General features: G+C 38.0%; 1 protein-coding gene across 4 annotated transcripts in view; it reads right to left on the bottom strand.

The window, feature by feature from the left end:
* The window catches only part of MAP3K7 (mitogen-activated protein kinase kinase kinase 7), a 72,183-nt gene that overhangs the window by 37,046 nt on the left and 16,033 nt on the right, over positions 1-19,104 (bottom strand). For all 4 annotated transcript variants that reach the window (XR_005720830.1, XR_005720831.1, XM_040238793.1 and 1 more), the window contains exons 3-9: positions 16,738-16,803; positions 16,193-16,238; positions 14,964-15,102; positions 11,208-11,332; positions 4,672-4,800; positions 2,854-2,984; positions 1,166-1,247 (exon numbers count right to left, since the gene is read on the bottom strand). Coding sequence is in view for 2 of the 4 variants with exons in the window: in XM_040238793.1 (XP_040094727.1) it covers positions 1,166-1,247; positions 2,854-2,984; positions 4,672-4,800; positions 11,208-11,332; positions 14,964-15,102; positions 16,193-16,238; positions 16,738-16,803 (718 nt within the window). In the remaining 2 variants the exon portion in view is untranslated. The remainder of the gene's footprint in view (positions 1-1,165; positions 1,248-2,853; positions 2,985-4,671; positions 4,801-11,207; positions 11,333-14,963; positions 15,103-16,192; positions 16,239-16,737; positions 16,804-19,104) is intronic.

Raw genomic sequence — 19,104 nt, 5'->3', positions numbered from 1 at the left:
TGGATAGGATACACTGAATAAAAGGACAATCCATAGGATGGAGTGAGATCTCATCATGCTGCTCAAGATAGCTGCAATCTAAAACTTATGAATTATTTCATTCTGGAGTTTTTCATTTAGTATTTCTGGATCACAGTTGACCACAGGTAACTGAAACTGCAGAAAGTAAAACTGTGGACAAGGTGGGGGGCTACTGTATATATACTCAGGGAATGATCCCAGCACAAAGGCTAAAACTGATGATGCAAGAGACAGGAAGAACTGCTAGGAGAGCAGACGGGATCTGATGCACAAGGGGCAGGTTTGCCTCTGGCTATGAGCATGGACAGTTCAGCATGGGAACAGAAGAGAGTGCAGAGCAGAGGGGCAGACACAGGCAGGTGGGCGCATGGAGACGGGGAGTTTGTGGCAGCTGTCTTTTGATCACAGAGAAATGGTAAAGAAGGTCAGCTGAGAGTAAGGAGTGGCAAGCAAATGTTTTTAGAGAAATTCACTTTAGAATTCAGAGCATCTCAGAAAGACTTTCAGTAATATTGGAACCAGTTTAAATATAATTTTTTTGGAGGTAGGGGAAATAGACCAGTAAAAATAAAATTTTAAGAATGTATTAAGTATATGTGTACATACACACCTATGCCTTTTAGTTTTAATCAAACTAATAATGAAATGTTCAAATACCATATATTTTGAGAAGTAAAATTTTTCTAAGTTAGAGTATTACTTTTACTGTTTTTTTTTTTTTTTTTGGATAACACAGCTTCTTAAATGAATGTTTCTATGGATTCTTCTACAAAGATCAAGAAGTAGGGTGCTCATAATATAGGAAATATACTGTTTTATACATATAATAATTTTTGATACTATTTGATCTAGCTGTATCTGTGTAAGAATTATTTTTCAAGTAAAGAATGGCATCCACAGAAATATAATATCCAGTCTTTTTAGATACAATCATGTAAGAATTTCAAAACTTGGAAGTGGGTTTCAATTAACTAACCCTGGCTACCTGCATGAAGAATGATGCACCTGGAAATTCAAATTGCAATCATATTAAAGGAATAAATTAAAATGCAAAAAGGGACATCATTCATTGCTTCTTGATTATCACTTCACAGGAACAGAGATGCAAAAATTCATTTTATTACATTCCAATCTATCCATTTACCTGTACTGGTAGCGGAGTTGCTCTGTCCTTCATCTGAATACTGACAAGGGTATTGTAACGGCTCATCTGCTCCTGGAAAGTACTATATATAAAAAAGTAAATAACAATTTAAACTTTCTTTAATACAAATTAAATCGTGTGAAAATTAACTTAAAGAGTAAGTATGTTTGAATTACTTCCTTGCTCAGATCTGAATGCAGCAAAGATGCTGCTTTATTTTCACTAAGGCATACATGGAAATTTGTAGACACAAAGACAATGTGCTAACTCTTCTAAATTTCAATTGTTATCAATGCCATATATCTAGCTACATAGAGCCTAGATAATCTTGAAGAAAACAGCCAATATTCTTCTAGAGGAACATATGAAATACAGTAGTATCATTCCTCATAATTACATGAAACATTATTCATGTTCTCATAGCAGTGATGCAAATCTCTAAAGTGTTGAAATGACCGAGTCTGATAACTGAAATGGTATGCCATAGAATAATTTGTTAGACATTTTAAATATCAAGAATAGATTATGAATGTCACTCTATGAATCAGAGGTAAAATACTGGATATATCTGCTGGATAAAAATTAGAATTTAGGGAGAAAAAAGAGAAACGTTTTCTTCTCAAATTAGACAAAGCACATATACACACAATCAAAATCTGAATAATTTATATAATCCAAAATTTTAAGGTATCTGATTATGGAGACCAAGCTGTTTTCTTTACTTTTTAATTTTAATTTTTACTGAGTTGTTTTCTTATGAGTGTATCTTTAGGTCCCAGGATTCTACATATAGGTCTTCTCCAAATATGAAATTAAGCTTTAATAAGATGAGTTTAAGCTGCTGTGCCTAACTTATTTTCAATAGAATGAACAAATTAATTATGTGGCCATTTAGGAAATCACTTAATCTATATTCAAAGAGATTGAAAGATTCTTCTACTTAGCAAATTGTTCTGAAATTCAGGCACTTTTGCAAGTGTACAAACATTTCCAAGTCAAGATACTACTTGACAGATTTGTTAGTGCATCAAAAACCAGAGGCCTAGAATGATTCAAATAATTCTAACAAGAGTGTTTGATTTATAGACTGGGAAATTCTAATAATCATTTAAAATGATTCTTCTAAATTCTAAAATTCTACAGATCCTAGAAAAAAGTTTAACTTTTTAATGGCAAGTGGAAAGCTGAAAATATACAATGAAAAACCAAAAGGTAAAAATCACTTCAATGAAGTGTCTGGGAATGTAGCCTCTCTAGTGCGCTACATAAATGACTGCTTGATAAAGATTTGTACTAAAGAAAATTTATAACTCAGCAACAATTAGAGTCATAAAGTACCCAAGTCCTGTAAAGGCTTCAGAGATCATCTAATTCAACTTCTCTCACATTACAGATAAGGCAACAGGCCCAGTAACACATACATCTACTAAGTTAAGCAGAAGCAAAAAAGCATGTTCAGAGCCCTAGTCTAGCCATCTTTCCATTATAAAGAACTAGATTTTTTTTTCCCAAAATAGTGTTTTTCTCCTCTGATTATGTGAGTAATGAATACCCATTCTAAAGTGGAAAATACAAAAATGTATTAAACAAACAAACAAAAAATGATACCCATTTACTTAAAATCTCATTAAAACTCAGTATATATAAAAGTCCCTTAATCCCAAAGCCCCTCAAAAGAAGGATTATACCCGCATCAAGTGAGTCATTATTTTCACAATTTCCTCCATTGAAGGGCGCTGAGAAGGATCTTTAGACCAACAACGAGTCATCAGGCTCTCAATGGGCTTAGGTAAATTTTTGATCAGTGGTGGTCGAGTACCTAACAATTAAAAGTTACAGGAGGGGAGAAAAGAATGTATTTACTCAAAGAATACTATAAGTTTCTAACACGGTATTTATTTTCTAAATCAAGATTTTTTTTAGGAGGTATAAAAGTACATTTATTTTGTCCTTTAGGTTAACATTACATTTTCATAAAGGGGCATCTACACCTTTTGAGAAACCAAATTAAAATTTTCACATGCATTATGACTGAGTTAACAATAGTTCATTTATTATAAACACTCTTTTAACAAATGGTTAACAGCTTAATGTGTGAATGGTAACTCAAGGTCATCTTATCTGACCTGTATTTTCAGATTTATCATAAAAATTTCAATGTTTGACAAATCATCTTCCATATATCAAAAGTCATCTGCCATAATTGATATATTATATAGTATTACACTCACTGACTTCTAAACGGTTCTTTTGTGGGAGGCAGGCCTTACAGTAGCTGTGAGTCAGTCATTTCACAAGCCGAAAACGGCCAACTTTTGTGTAATTTAATAAGACTGATATCACTAGCAAGGTCCCTAACTTAAAAGAAGGGCTCGATTATAATGAAATCTTTGTAAATTTATCAATTAATAAGTTAGTTCTTTTATTTCTTACTTCACTGACATTCAATTTTACTGACACATGATAGAAAAAGAAAACAAACTGTCCTGGTCAATGCTCTAGCATTCTCCATAACGACAGAAAAGGCAGCACAATGAACCGGAAACTGGTAAACACACAAGATTACTCCAATGACTCCTTGACAGGTCTATGAATGACCACAACAGTGGGGCAGATATTTGTTCTATCACATGTGGAACAGAGTGTCAAAAATGCCATTAGTCAGAGTAATTATAATCAAGAGACAGAAATTAAACAACAGAGAAGGATAGCAAAAGTTAAAAGATTCAGCAATTTCCTTTCAAGAAGTTTATTTTCCCAAAGGAACTGCAAAGTAAATTGATTAATGAAGGAGATGTATTCTAGTATCATGAGTGGTTAGAAACATTGCAATTAGAGGTATAAAGGGAACAGGAGGGATGCAAGGACATTGTGTCCATAATTGAATATAACTTAAAAAATATGGACATTTGAGTCAGAAACATCCAGATCTAATCTTAGCAATACCACTTACTAAACCTGTGACCCCAGGCAAATTACTTAGCTTCTCTAGGTCTCAGCTTCCTAATAAGGAAAGCTGTAAAATGGGGCAATAACAGCACTCACATCATAAAGATGAATGAGAAGCTAAAAAGCAAGACTACGTGAGGCACTTCACGTTTTGCCTTTATGAATAGCTTCAGTAACAACTCTTACTCAATATGTTTTGCTTTTTCTCCTCAGTGAGACACTGTTTCTTCAAGAGAAAAAAGCAACAGCTCCCTAATTATCTTAACCGTGTGAGATCCAACGTGTCCCTGTCTGCTGGAGAGAGGCAATGAGGCAGCTGGCTCTGGCTGTCTACTGACGGCCTCTTCCACACGGGTATAGCCAGCAGATCTTCTCAGCTTTGTCCAGAGCCAGGACTGTCCCAGCTCTGCTTGATCCTGGTGTCAGGGCAGGTAGGGCTTGAGGCTGGTTACAGGAAATCGTATACTTTAATACTGGGGATAAATGGTCTTCTTTAGGGGAGAAACAATTTCCAAATAAGAAATATACAAAATATACTGACGAAAAACTTCACAAACCGTTATGAACAGCCCACATGATACGGAAAGCCGGGCCACCAATTTCATCAAAGGGTTTCCGACGTGTTATCACTTCCCAAAGGATAATACCCCAACTGAAGACATCACATTTTTCACTGTAATTGCTACCTAGAAAAAAAGGTAGTAAAATTTCAAGACTTTTCCCCTAATGACTTACAGAAGTAGTGGCTTTCATAAATTTTAAGAATAACCATTATGTACAAAAACAAGAGAATGCCACAGGTAGGGCTGAGAAATTCTTTCTGAAGACCTCAAGTCTTTGCAATAAATATACTTTTAAAATGAGTTAAGTATTAATAATGTACTCAAAAACTTACTCTATCATGTATAAAATAGATAACTAGCAGGAAGCTGCTGTATAACACAGGGATCCCAGCCTGGCACTCTGTGATGATCTGGACTTGGAGTCGGGGGGTAGGGGAGGGATGCTCAGAAGGAAGGGGGGATACATACATACAAACATATATGTATGTATAGTTATGACTGATTTGCACTGATGTACAGCAGAGACCACCACACTGTAAAGCAATTATCATCCAATAAAGAGAGAAAAAAACCCACTTTAGAAAGTTAGTTATTTTCTACCTTCTTGTCAAGAAATGTAGACCTTATCTTTTATTTAAACATATTTTCTCTGGGGCAGAGAATTAAAACAGCTTATATACAGAGTACATCATGAGAAACACTGGACTGGAAGAAACACAAGCTGGAATCAAGATTGCCAGGAGAAATATCAATATCCTCAGATATGCAGATGACACCACCCTTATGGCATGGAGTGAAGAGGAGCTAAAAAGCCTCTTGATGAAAGTGAAACAGGAGAGCGAAAAAGTTGGCTTAAAGTTCAATATTCAGAAAATGAAGATCATGGCATCCGGTCCCATCACTTCATGGCAAATAGATGGGGAAACAGTAGAAACAGTGTCAGACTATTTTTTTGGCCTCCAAAATCACTGCAGATGGTGATTGCAGCCATGAAATTAAAAGACGCTTACTCCTTGGAAGAAAAGTTATGACCAACCTAGATAGCATATTCAAAAGCAGAGACATTACTTTGCCGACTAAGGTCCATCTAGTCAAGGCTATGGTTTTTCCTGTGGTCATGTATGGATGTGAGAGTTGGACTGTGAAGAAGGCTGAGCACCAAAGAATTGATGCTTTTCAAGTGTGTTTTTGGAGAAGAGTCTTGAGAGTCCCTTGGACTGCAAGGAGATCCAACCAGTCCATTCTGAAGGAGATCAACCCTGGGATTTCTTTGGAAGGAATGATGCTAAAGCTGAAGCTCCAGTACTTTGGCCACCTCATGCGAAGACTCACTGGAAAAGACTCTGATGCTGGGAGTGATTGGGGGCAGGAGAAGGGGACGACCGAGGATGCGATGGCTGGATGGCATCACAGACTCGATGGACGTGAGTCTGAGTGAACTCCGGGAGATGGTGATGGATAGGGAGGCCTGGTGTGCTGTGGTTCATGGGGTCGCAAAGAGGCAGACACAACTGAGCGACTGAACTGATACATTCCTTCCTGTAATTTCTTATTCCTTTCTGTAATTTCTTAATCTTAAAATTTTCTTCTCCCATTCTCTTGATGGAAAACACTATCAAAGCAGAAGAAATTTCTAATCTAATGTGATGATTTTTTCCCCACAATATCTGGTGAGATAAATTAACTTGAAAACTTAAAAATAAGTTGTAAGCAGGAAAACTACAAATACCAAATTTACAGTAAGCAGATATATGCAGGGAAATGTACATAATTATAAGTTGGTTGGTCAGTCAGCTGATAAACAAAACCCTAAAACCCATGAACAACCCATTGTGAGAATGACCAATTATTACAACAGTAGCTACAAATGTACTTCGCATGTGCCAGAGGCACTGGGCACTATAAATCAGACAATGACATTGCAGTCTGATTTGAACCATAGGTGCTGACGTCTTTCAGAAATGAAGAAATCTACATAGCCTAACAGTCTGAGTTTTGTTGCTCTAAACAATTAAGAGTAACTTTTATTTCTGGGTTCTTCTGCAAAAACAAATCTTTCTGCTCTGCACACTACGTAATAACTGTACTATTTTAACTCAAAGAAACTCACATTAAATAAATAATTTCAAAACAATGCCAATTATGTGTATTCTACATACAAACTTAAAACAAGTGGCATTATTTAACCTTATATAATTTAACACTGGCTTTTCCACAAACTTTTAAACTGAACTTTGTGGCAAAATAGCTCCACTCAAGGGACCAGCTGCAGAACAAATTTCTTTCTCTTGGTGGCTAAAAACAAAGAAAAAAACCCTTTAAATTCATCAAAAATAAAAGTCAAAATCAGAATTCAATTATTGAATGTTTCTGAATTTCATGGGCTTTCATACCTTCTAATGTAAAGATCTTCACCACCCATCTAATCATGATGGTGTGATCACTAATCTAGAGCCAGACATCCTGGAATGTGAAGTCAAGTGGGCCTTAGAAAGCATCGCTACGAACAAAGCTAGTGGAGGTGATGGAATTCCAGTTGAGCTGTTTCAAATCCTGAAAGATGATGCTGTGAAAGTGCTGCACTCAATATGCCAGCAAATTTGGAAAACTCAGCAGTGGCCACAGGACTGGAAAAGGTCAGTTTTCATTCCAATCCCAAAGAATGGCAAGGCCAAAGAATGCTCAAACTAACATACAATTGCACTCATCTCACATGCTAGCAAAGTAATGCCAAAATTCTCCTAGCCAGCCTTCAGCAATACATGAACCGTGAAATTCCTGATGTTCAAGCTGGTTTTAGAAAAGTCAGAGGAACCAGAGATCAAATTGCCAACATCCGCTGGAAAAAGCAAGAGAGTTCCAGAAAAACATCTATTTCTGCTTTATTGACTATGCCAAAGCCTTTGACTGTGTGGAACACAATAAACTGTGGAAAATTCCGAAAGAGATGGGAATACCAGACCACCTGACCTGCCTCTTGAGAAATCTGTATGCAGGCCAGGAAGCAACAGTTAGAACTGGACATGGAACAACAGACTGGTTCCAAATAGGAAAAGGAGTACGTCAAGGCTGTATATTGTCACCCTGATTATTTAACTTCTATGCAGAGTACATCATGAGAAATGCTAGACTGGAAGAAATACAAGCTGGAATCAAGATTGCTGGGAGAAATATCAATAACCTGAGATATGCAGATGACACCACCCTTATGGCAGAAAGTGAAGAGAAGCTAAAAAGCCTCTTGATGAAAGTGAGAGAGGAAAGTGAAAAAGTTGGCTTAAAGCTCAATATTCAGAAAACGAAGATCATGGCATCCGGTCCCATCACTTCATGGCAAATAGATGGGGAAACAGTAGAAACAGTGTCAGACTTTATTTTTGGGGGCTCCAAAATCACTGCAGATGGTGATTGCAGCCATGAAATTAAAAGACGCTTACTCCTTGGAAGAAAAGTTATGACCAACCTAGATAGTATATTCAAAAGCAGAGACATTACTTTGCCAACTAAGGTCCATCTAGTCAAGGCTATGGTTTTTCCAGCAGTCATGTATGGATGTAAGAGTTGGACTGTGAAGAAGGCTGAGCGCCAAAGAATTGATGCTTTTGAAGTGTGTTGTTGGAGAAGAGTCTTGAGAGTCCCTTGGACTGCAAGGAGATCCAACCAGTCCATTCTGAAGGAGATCAGCCCTGGGCATTCTTTGGAGGGAGTGATGCTGAAGCTGAAACTCCAGTACTTTGGCCACCTCATGCGAAGAGTTGACTCACTGGAAGACTGTGATGCTGGGAGGGATTGGGGGCAGGGGGAGAAGGGGACGACCGAGGATGAGATGGCTGGATGGCATCACTGCCTCGATGGACGTGAGTCTAAGTGAACTCCAGGAGTTGGTGATGGACAGGGAGGCCTGGCATGCTGTGATTCATGGGGTCGCAAAGAGTCGGACACAGCTGAGTGACTGAACTGAACTGAATGTATGAATCACATGTCTGCAGTTCAAATTTCCTCAATTGTTTAAAAGATAATTGATGTTTTTATACAGAAACCTCATATGCAACTTATGGATCACTCTTTTAAAACTTGAGTTTAGACACACACATGTAAAAGTAAGCATAAGGTATCCCTTACTTGTTGTCCTTAGCATCACACGTCTTTCTAGTTACTTGCATTCTTCCTAAGGCATGCTCATTTAAGCTTTGAACGGCTGATTTTTAATCACTAGGAAACCAGCACAAAGCACACTCGGTTCTCATTACGCCCTGTATTGTCTTATAGAGTCTGCAGTGAACAGGACTGGAAAAGGTCAGTTTTCATTCCAATCCCTAAGAAAGGCATGGAGAACGCAATGGCACCCCACTGCCTGGAAAATTCCATGGATGGAGGAGCCTGGTGGGCTGCAGTCCATGGGGTCGCTAAGAGTAGGACACAACTGAAGCGACTTAGCAGCAGCAAAAAAGGCAATGCCAAAGAATGCTCAAACTACCACACAATTGCACTCATCTCACACGCTAGTAATGCTCAGAATTCTCCAAGCCAGGCTGCAAATAGTACATAAACCATGAACTTCCAGATGTTCAAGATGGATTTAGAAAAGGCAGAGGAACCAGAGATCAAATTGCCAACATCCAAAGGATCATCGAAAAAGTAAGAGAGTTCCAGAAAAACATCTACTTCTGCTTTATTGACTATGCCAAACCTTTGACTGTGTGGACCACGATAAACTCTAGAAATTCTTTAAGAGATAGGACTACCAGACCACCTGACCTGCCTCCTGAGAAATCTGTATGCAGGTCAGGAAGCAACAGCTAGAACTGGACATGGAACAACAGACCGGTTCCAAATAGGGAAAGGAGTACGTAAAGGCTGAATACTGTCACCTTGCTTATTTAACTTATATGCAGAGTTCATCATGAGAAAAGCTGGGCTGGATGAAGCGCAAGCTGGAATCAAGATTGCTAGGAGAAATATCAAAAAGCTCAGATATGCAGATGACACCACCCTTAAGGCAGAAAGTGAAGAACTAAAGAGCCTCTTGATGAAAGTGGAAGAGGAGAGTGAAAAAGTTGGCTTAAAACTCAACATTCAGAAAACTAAGGTCATGGCATCCAGTCCCATCACTTCATGGCAAATAGATGGGGAAACAATGTAAACAATGAGGGACTTTATTTTTGGGGGCTCCAAAATCACTGCAGATGGTGACTGCAGCCATGAAATTAAAAGATGTTTGCTCCTTAGAAGAAAAGTTATGACCAACCTAGACAGCTTTTTAAAAAGCAGAGATATTACTTTTCCAACAAAGGTCCATCTAGTCAAAGCTATGGTTTTTCCAGTAGTCACGTATGGATGTGAGAGTTGGACTATAAAGAAAGCTGAGCACCAAAGAATTGATGCTTCTGAACCGTGGTGTTGGAGAAGACTTTTGAGAGTCCCTTGGACTGCAAGGAGATCCAACCAGTCCATCCTAAAGATCAGTCCTGAATATTCATTAGAAGGACTGATGCTGAAGCTGAAACTCCAATACTTTGACCACCTGATGTGAAGAACTGACTCATCTGAAAAGACCCTGATGCTGGGAAAGACTGAAAGCAGGAGGAGAAGGGGACAACAGAGGATGAGATGGTTGGATGACATCAACAACTTAATGGACATGAGTTTGAGTAAGCTCCAGGAGTTGGCAATGGACAGGGAGGCCTGGTGTGCTGCAGTCCATGGGGTCTCAAAGAGTCGGATGCGACTGAGCGACTGAACTGTTAATTTGTAAACACTGAATCATTTCCTCTAGGAGGAAATACAAGATTGGGTTCCTGTGAGCCTCTTCACAATGTTTTTGTCAACTTATCAATATATTAACCTTGTTTTATGTGTTTCTGTTTAAAACACTTTTTAATATAAATCGTTGATTCATTAATATTAAACTCGTGGCCAAAAGCACTGTAACTCATGCCTGAATGCAGATTAGCTAGCAAGTGCAGTTTCTAAGACAGATCACAGCCTTCTGATACTTAGGAACACTAGAAAACACTTCAATATTACTCGTAGAGGCTGTTTTAAACTGTGAAATCATCAACACAAAGTACAAAAAAGGGAAAAAAATGAGGCACTCGATAGATCACAGAAGTGATACAGTACGAGAACTGACACAAGAGGGCAGAGCAGTGCCTTGTTTGACCTTAGCTGGGAATGTGTATGTTGGGCGACTCAAAATTTTTTCCTGCTCTGTGCATACCTGTGAATAACTTATGAAACAAATTATGAGTACTGATTTTAGGGGTTACGTAGGCAAGTTTGCAGTAATGGAATCTGAGCATGAGGATCAACTGTACATATGCCTGAACTTCACAGACAACCGATATCTTGCTATGAGATTCAAGATCTAAGGCTGTATTTATGCAGTACTTCCTTAGACTTTAGGAAGTATCTTGTGTAAACGCCACGTAGAAATAAAATCATGTAAATAGGGGAAAGCCATAAACACACTGGATTTACATGGGGTAATAAGGCAGATTATCAGTCACATCACGCTTTTGCTATTTTACCTTCAAAAACTTCAGGTGCCATCCAAGCAGCACTCCCCTTATTGTTGGTCATGTGCGTCTGAATGTCACAGGCTGTACCAAAATCACAGATTTTTAAAACTGTCCCCCCTGCAACCAGCAGCAAGCTGTTTAAAAAACAAACAAGACAAAAAATAAGCCAAAAAATGAATTAAAGGTTATAAGACCAGTATTTGATTCTACAATAAAATAGACATTTGAGGAAATAGAAAAGGTTAATAAGCAAAACATCACCATTCAACTTCTGTAAAATGTGAACCAGTCACCTGTAATACCTTAAAATACAGAGAAATATTGGCAAAAGTTGACTTTAAGCCAGTTCTTAGGGTGACTGCTAGACTCAAATTTTGATGTCTCCATCTCTATCTCCATAATCTTTCTTGATTACGCTTCTCTCTGGGCCAAAATAGGGGGTTTTAAAAAACATCTAGTAGGTGAACATTAAGGTATTCTGAAATGGGAGTGGATGGGTATCAATACCTTCATAAACTGTTGGCTCCTATACTTTACCTGCCTACCCTAGTGTTTTTTAAGGTGCAAGTAGAAACCTAGTGATAAAATCTAAATCATAAAAATTCTAGATCACATATCTGGGGACCTAGAATGCAAAACAACCCAGAAGATTATGACAGCATTAAAAAAAATGGAAAATATCAAAGTGTATCACGACTACTAAGATTAAATATTGTTTCAGGAAAGTTCAGTTTCAGGTCTACACACATTATTATGTACACACGACAGACTGTGAAGTACTTCTTACTGTGGATCATGGTGCCAAAAGTTTCCAAACCTTCTTTGCTCTTATTAACCTTACTGTGAACAGAAATGAGTCTTTAGTTAGCCTAATGTAGCAAGACTGCTTAGCTGTTCACTGACCCTATTTCCTTTCCTTTTTGGGTACATTTCTCAGCCCTCTGAGCAATTAGGTATGGTTATTATGACCATTCTAGCCAGCAGAATGTGATGTACTTCACCTTCAAGCCTGATCCATAAAAATCTCCTACACACATATATATACAGTCCTGTTCCTTTCCCTATATGTCACTGAATGCAGAGGATTCTGACCTAGAAGACAGACGGAGTCTGGGACATGAGTCAGGAATGTTCAGTTTGAACTTTAGGAGCAAAACCCACAAACCACCAAACCCATTTAGGGTTCAGTTCTCTATCTTTTGGCTTAATGATGCCCTTATCTTCTTGTAAGACCACCTATGCATGTAAAGGATGTTTGCTGTTATATGCAGCACCTTCTGGGTTTGTTGCTGGACGTTTCTGCAGTTTACCCAGTTCGCCATATTACTGGACGACCAAAATTCTTCTCATGTGAGTTTAAGAGTCAAAGCCACATTACTATATGATCACTGTGAGCACTGACAAGAGCGGTATATGGGGATTTAAGCATGTCTAGGTTACACTATACATAATGTTGCTTTATTCCCTTCCTGGGGTATTTTTTTATATCATTATATACAGATATTTACATAAAGTTATAAATTCTTTGCATATAATTCTCTTCCAAAATTCTAACTAGACAGATTATTTAGAATATTAGTGTTTTTTTTAGTCCATCATGACTAAAATAAGCCAGATAAACTACTATTCATATCCCCATAATGCCACAAATACTGTGATAATTGAAGCGAAAGAATGCTAAGTGCAAATTACCTTTATATACACTTCAACAAACAAAAAATTTTTCCTTGTTTCACCGTTGCTAAGTTCTTACTACTCTTTATCCAAGAGAAGAATTCTGTAACTGACTTCCTGGTTTCATCCTAGTATATTCAAAATATCACAGTAATTTTTCTGAATGACTTTTATATTATTACTATTTACAATGAATACCCCTTTATTCATAAGATTCTGAATGAACTAGCAAAAAGGTAACTAAAGTAGGGACACAAGCTGATACTGTATGAAACACCTAATTGTATCATCAGGTGCCTTCTTTCTGTACCATTTAAAAAAATTCCTCCTGACTGGAGACTCCACAGGTTTTCCAGGGACAATAAGACAGGGCACATGTGTCTGTATATACAATTATATATGAAAGTACAGCCATTCCAAAGAGTTTTCCCTTTCCCCAGTACCTTCTAAAAAATAAATTCAGTGATAAAGCCCAATTTGTACACAGGGTGCCCCACAGGTAATTTTCAACACTACACCATGAGTCCAACTGTAAGAATGACTAAGAGGAATGAATGACCTAGACCATATCTCTTGTAAATATGTTAATGGTATTTATTAGCAAAACGAGAGTCCCTAGCTGCAGATGACTTTGGTAAGACATATCTGGTCTAAATAGGTTGGTTAAATAAACCTGAAATTTATGGATTTACAGGGTGTGGTTGAATGGAGAATGGAAATAGATGTTTAAGCTGTGTAATTATGGAATCTAAAACATGTTAAAAAAACATCTCTTGTGAGATTATTTTAAAGTATATTGTTTAATAACTCATTAGTCATTTCAAAGCCAAATATGCCCCAGTGCAGAAGGGTGTTGCATCTAACGAGTTCTGGCTCCTTCAGGAAACTGATGCTTCATGCCTCATACCTGCATCATGAAGGCATAATACCTTCATGCCTCATTGTTCCTGGGTAAGAGCTATGATTTTCACAAATTTGCTTTGGTAATTCAACTCTGTGTTAATCTGGGGAGGGGGAAAGGAGAACACAATCTCCCAAAACAGGGACCAAAAAAGCTGCTTTCTTCTTTAATAGCCAAGATAGGTAGCTACAACAACAGTCTCGGGAGTCAAGTTCAAAAGAAGTATCATAAACCTGGGACTTAAACATTATTTGATCAAGGACCCAGGGAAAGAGAAATCAGTTTAAGTCTGGAGGTGGAAATAAGGTACACTAGTGAGAATGGAGATTCCAAGAGTTGAAACCTATGTAGAGTGTATCAGATTAGAAAGGAGAGTGAGAAGTTCTACCTGGAAGGGATACTTTGATGCTTTAAATCACTGTCAAGAGAATGGAATACTTCTGACTGGTTTCCTAGGGGAAACCTCTTATCTGAGAACCCATGTGATGGCCAGCAGTAGAGGAGAAAGGGCACAGGGGGAATTTTTGTCACAGGTGGATAGAAAAGAGAAAAACTAGAGAGAAATGGGGACAGAAGTATATATGCTTTCTTTAACTTGAGTACCCCTGGCGTGGGGGGGAATCTCTTAAGTTTTAGCCTCTAAGAATACTTATTTAAGGAATTTTGAAGTTCTTTCAAAGTCCCAGGATCCACAATATAAAGAAATCCAGAGTATTTTCAGTTTCTAGCCAGATGTGCCAGCAATGCCCTTTGCCTTTCTCTGAAAATGCAAATAATAACCACCCTGTGTAGTTTGGTGGAATGTTGACTATGTGTGGACATTGTGCTTATTAGGGATACAATGGGGAACAAGACAGGCTTGTCTCTGCTCTCATGAAACTGTTCAAGGAAACCAATATATACTGTGGGCACAAAACAGGTCGCACAGACTAACAGATTCTAGAAGTATGCTCATCTAAGGCAGAAGTTATTAAAAATAAAAATGCCACTGAAGACAACGTTCTAAAATTCAAGTTTAGATGGCTAAATGATGGAGGTGTGTTAAAAATAAACAATGTTAAAAAAATAAAAATAAACATTCTTCAGCAAGCTAAAAGGGAAGAGAAAAGAAAAACTGATGTGCAATGACCAGCGTAAATTCAGGAGTGGGTGGGGGGTGCCGAGAGAGAGACCACGTGATTAGAACTTACTTTGGTGGTTTCAGGTCCCTGTGAATTAGAGCTTTGGGCTGCATGCTGTGAAGATAGGCCACTCCCTGGGAACACTGTAAACACCAGCTCATTGCGTGGGCAGCGGTGTAATATGGCAACGGCTCGGCACCATGCAGCACTGCAAGAGAAAGGCACAAACTAAAAAGAACTTTATTGCATATAACAAAAGACACAAGGTGAATACCAGCACTGTCAGAACACGTGACCGGGTATTTTCCTACACAGGCTCCCATCGCTCCTGCTTTTCCTTCTTTTCTAAATAAAAAGATAGAAACAGCTAATGATTTCAAATGGATAACTACCACATAAGTACCTAACATTTAATAGGACATCTATTAAATGTTATACGTACATTCAAATACAATTAATTATATATTACCACATTTTTTAATCTCCATAGATGCAGTCTTGCACACAATAATATAAATTACAAGCATCTGATAGCATACTGTACTTTTAGAGAGCTACAAACAAACAGTATAGAAAGAAACAAAATAATGTGCATTGAAATGTTTATGCTTTCTATAATAGCTAAAAACTAGAAGTAATTCAAAATGAAACACAGAAGTATTAGACGGCCATTAACAATGACAAACACATGAGCAAGAGACACAGCTAAATAAAATGCTACATGTTATGAAAATGGTGTGACAAGAGACTATATATATGGTTGGTGTTTCTTAGAGTGAAACAGCGCTATTCTACACAGCTAACTAAATGGATTAGCTCTGTTCTATAAAGGGAACTAAATAATACAGTTTCCTTTCATTGTTACTAAAATGTTCCATAAAGTAAACATTTTCACAAATTTACTTTTTTTGGGGAAAAAAAGCAAAATAAAGCAGAATAAGGATGTGTAGTTAAAAAGTTCTAAAATGAGGAGACTGAAAGCTAAGACAGGGCAAAAAGAAAAGGTTGTTAAGTATGAAGATATTTTAAAATCTATTTAAAAAGCAAGTAATGCTTTTAACATTATGAAGAGTACCATCAATTTAAAAGATTACTATACTTAGATGTCTAAATTTCACATACTAATGTTGTAGCCTCTTGTCTTTAGCAGATTTTTAATCTTTGGCAGATTTCTTTTCTTAACTATCTCCTTTTGGGACTCTGAGAATAAATTGTGAAGAACATTAAGTAACTTACAGTTTGTATTAAAAGCTTTTCAATTATTTTACTCTAATAAAGACAGGTCTAATGACACTCACCATTATACAAGGAGCCCCCTTCAGCATATTCCATTACAAGACACACCTGAAGGAAACATATGTCAGAATAATTAACCACAGAGCTACAGCATCCTAGGGAACTTGAGAGACAACTTAGATCCAGCTTTGATTTTATAAATGCATTTAAAAATCATTCTTTTGGTCCCCAGTATCTGAATAGCACTAGAGGAAAATAAAAGGTATCTATGATCTAAGACCTTGTCTTCTACAGGCCCACTGTCTAAGAGTGAAGATGTATATAAAAACATAATCACAAGATCTTCGGGGATTTTTTCTAGTGCAAATGAACAGAGGCTATCACAGGTTATTTTGAATCTCCAAAGAAGATGAGGTTACTGGATAAGACCACCCAAGATAACTCTTCCCTTATACTGTGTTGCTAATAGATTAGAAGCACACACAGTATGATTATTTTTTTTAGAAATAATACGCCAGATCAAAACAGCTTCATAAACTACACAGCTGCATGCATCTGCCATGTTTTTTCTCACAGACAGAGTAAAATGAAAAAATGACAAACTTACTGGATTCAAGCAGGCTCCATATAGCTTTACGATGTTAGGATGGTTCACACGCGATAACTGTCGAAGCTGTAACACAAAAAGGTTTCTTTTGAAAAGTGCTAACTTTTGAGGAAGTGATCTCACAGTATCATTCAAGTCTTAAGGTTGTACAAAACATCTGTTTAATCATTCAACAGTCACTGTTTCCTATGTAGCAGGCACCGGGATCGTAAGCACCTGCCTATAATGGTACAGAATCCCTGCCCTGGAGTTCTCACAGTTTAGTCGTAGGAGAGGTACATACACTAGTAATTAAAGCAACATGCAAAGTGCTATAACAGGAGTTATGAACAAGCCGTGAGTACAATAAGCAGCAATTAAGTTTGCCAAGAAATGTTAGAAGGCCATGCCTGATTTGGCACTGAGCTGAGCTATCCAAACCAGAGGAAGCCGTATCATCAGCACCTTCATCTTCATAGCTATGGCTGAAGGAATACTCTACCTACTCCATGCTGGGCACTGGGAGGCACTTGACAGAAACTGTATAATCCTCACAACTTTGCAAGGTAGGTATTATCATTTTCATCTTAAAGATGAGGTACCCTGAAGATAAGGCTCAGAGTAGGGTAAATGAGTTGCTAAATACCTTAGAGCTAGGAAGTAGTGGAACCAGAGTTTGAATTTTGGTCTGTCTGACTTAAAATCTGCACTCTTGCATTCTTTTCCCTCCACCTCCTATCTCCTGAGTTAATTCCCTCTCCTCAGTTCCCATTACAACTGCCTTTGCTTTAGCAATTCCAATCTGAACCAATGTAGTAATTAATTACTACAGCCTCCTTCTAACCGGTCTCCGTACTTCCAGTTTTATGCGATCCAATCCAATCCAATGATTCATAGTGAGATTCATGAGTGGTTTGGCTGTACTCATTTCTCTTGCTCTATATCTCAAATTAATATTAACATACCCCCCCTAACTGCTCCCTACTCTTCTCCCCCTTTTCTGCTTCTTCCCCTTTCTTCTTCCTCTCCTTCTCTTGCAAAGTCACTTCAGTCTGACTCTGTGCAACCCCACAGATGGCAGCCTACCAGGCTCCCCCGTCCCTGGGATTCTCCAGGCACGAACACTGGAGTGGGTTGCCATTTCCTTCTCCAAAGCATGAAAGTGAAAAGTCAAAGTGAAGTTGCTCAGTCGTGTCCGACTCTTAGCAACCCCATGGACTGCAGCCCACCAGGCTTCTCCATCCATGGGATTTTCCAGGCAAGAGTACTGGAGTGGGGTGCCATTGCCTTCTCCGTCTCCTTCTCTATTATCTACATAATACTGCTGGGTCATATGAAGCCCAAAGGTAAACCTTTCTGCCACATGCTACTAGAAAGCTGTACTTTTCTACAGCCAACATTTCTAGATTTTTAATCCTGAGACTTAATATCACTGTTTATTATATTTCACCTTGTTAAGATTCTGAAGTACTGAGCTTTAGATAGCAGATTGTTCAAGCATTTACTCTTGCTCCCCCATCAAATGCTACCAAAAGAGGAAAGGTACTTTTTTTCAAGACAAACTCAGAAAGATGAAGAAAATGTGATACGAGAAAACACCACACATTTTTGGAAGTTGGAAAGCAAATGAGTAGCAATAACTGACACTGCAGATCTAAAAGGAAATGAGAAAAAGTGAGAAGCAACCAGATTTAACTCTAAAACCTCCAAAAGGTTGGGGAGTGGTGACAGTACCAGCTAGCTATTCACATAAACGATTACTAATAAAAGGGCAGAGAGATCGCTTAAAATTAGGCCAAAGATTCCCTCCTTCCCTGTCTTCAAACAGCTAGTGAAAGCCTCGTTATTGTCCCAAAGATTAGAGGTTAAGCAGTAAATGCTGGAGAGGGGTACAGAGAAAAGGGAACCATCTTACACTGTTGGTGGGAATGCAAACTAGTACAGCCTCTATGGAGAACAGTGTGGAGACTCCTTAGAAAACTGGAAATAGAACTGCCATACGACTCAGCAATCCCACTGCTGGGCATACACATCGAGGAAACCAGAATTGAAAGAGACACGTGTACCCCAATGTTCATCGCAGCACTGTTTATAATAGCCAGGACATGGAAGCAACCTAGATGTCTATCAGCAGATGAATGTATAAGAAAGCAATGGTACATATACACAATGGAGTATTACTCAGCCATTAAAAAGAATACATTTGAATCAGTTCTAATGAGGTGGATGAAACTGAAGCCTATTATATAGAGTGAAGTAAGCCAGAAAGAAAAACACCAATACAGTATACTAACGCATATATATGGAATTTAGAGAGATGGTAACGATAACCCTGTATGCGAGATAGCAAAAGAGACACAGATGTATAGAACAGTCTTTTGGACTCTG

This window comes from Oryx dammah, unplaced genomic scaffold, assembly GCF_014754425.2.
Source record: "Oryx dammah isolate SB20612 unplaced genomic scaffold, SCBI_Odam_1.1 HiC_scaffold_4, whole genome shotgun sequence".
NCBI lineage: Eukaryota > Metazoa > Chordata > Mammalia > Artiodactyla > Bovidae > Oryx > Oryx dammah.
This window is presented reverse-complemented; position numbering and strand designations above follow the sequence as displayed.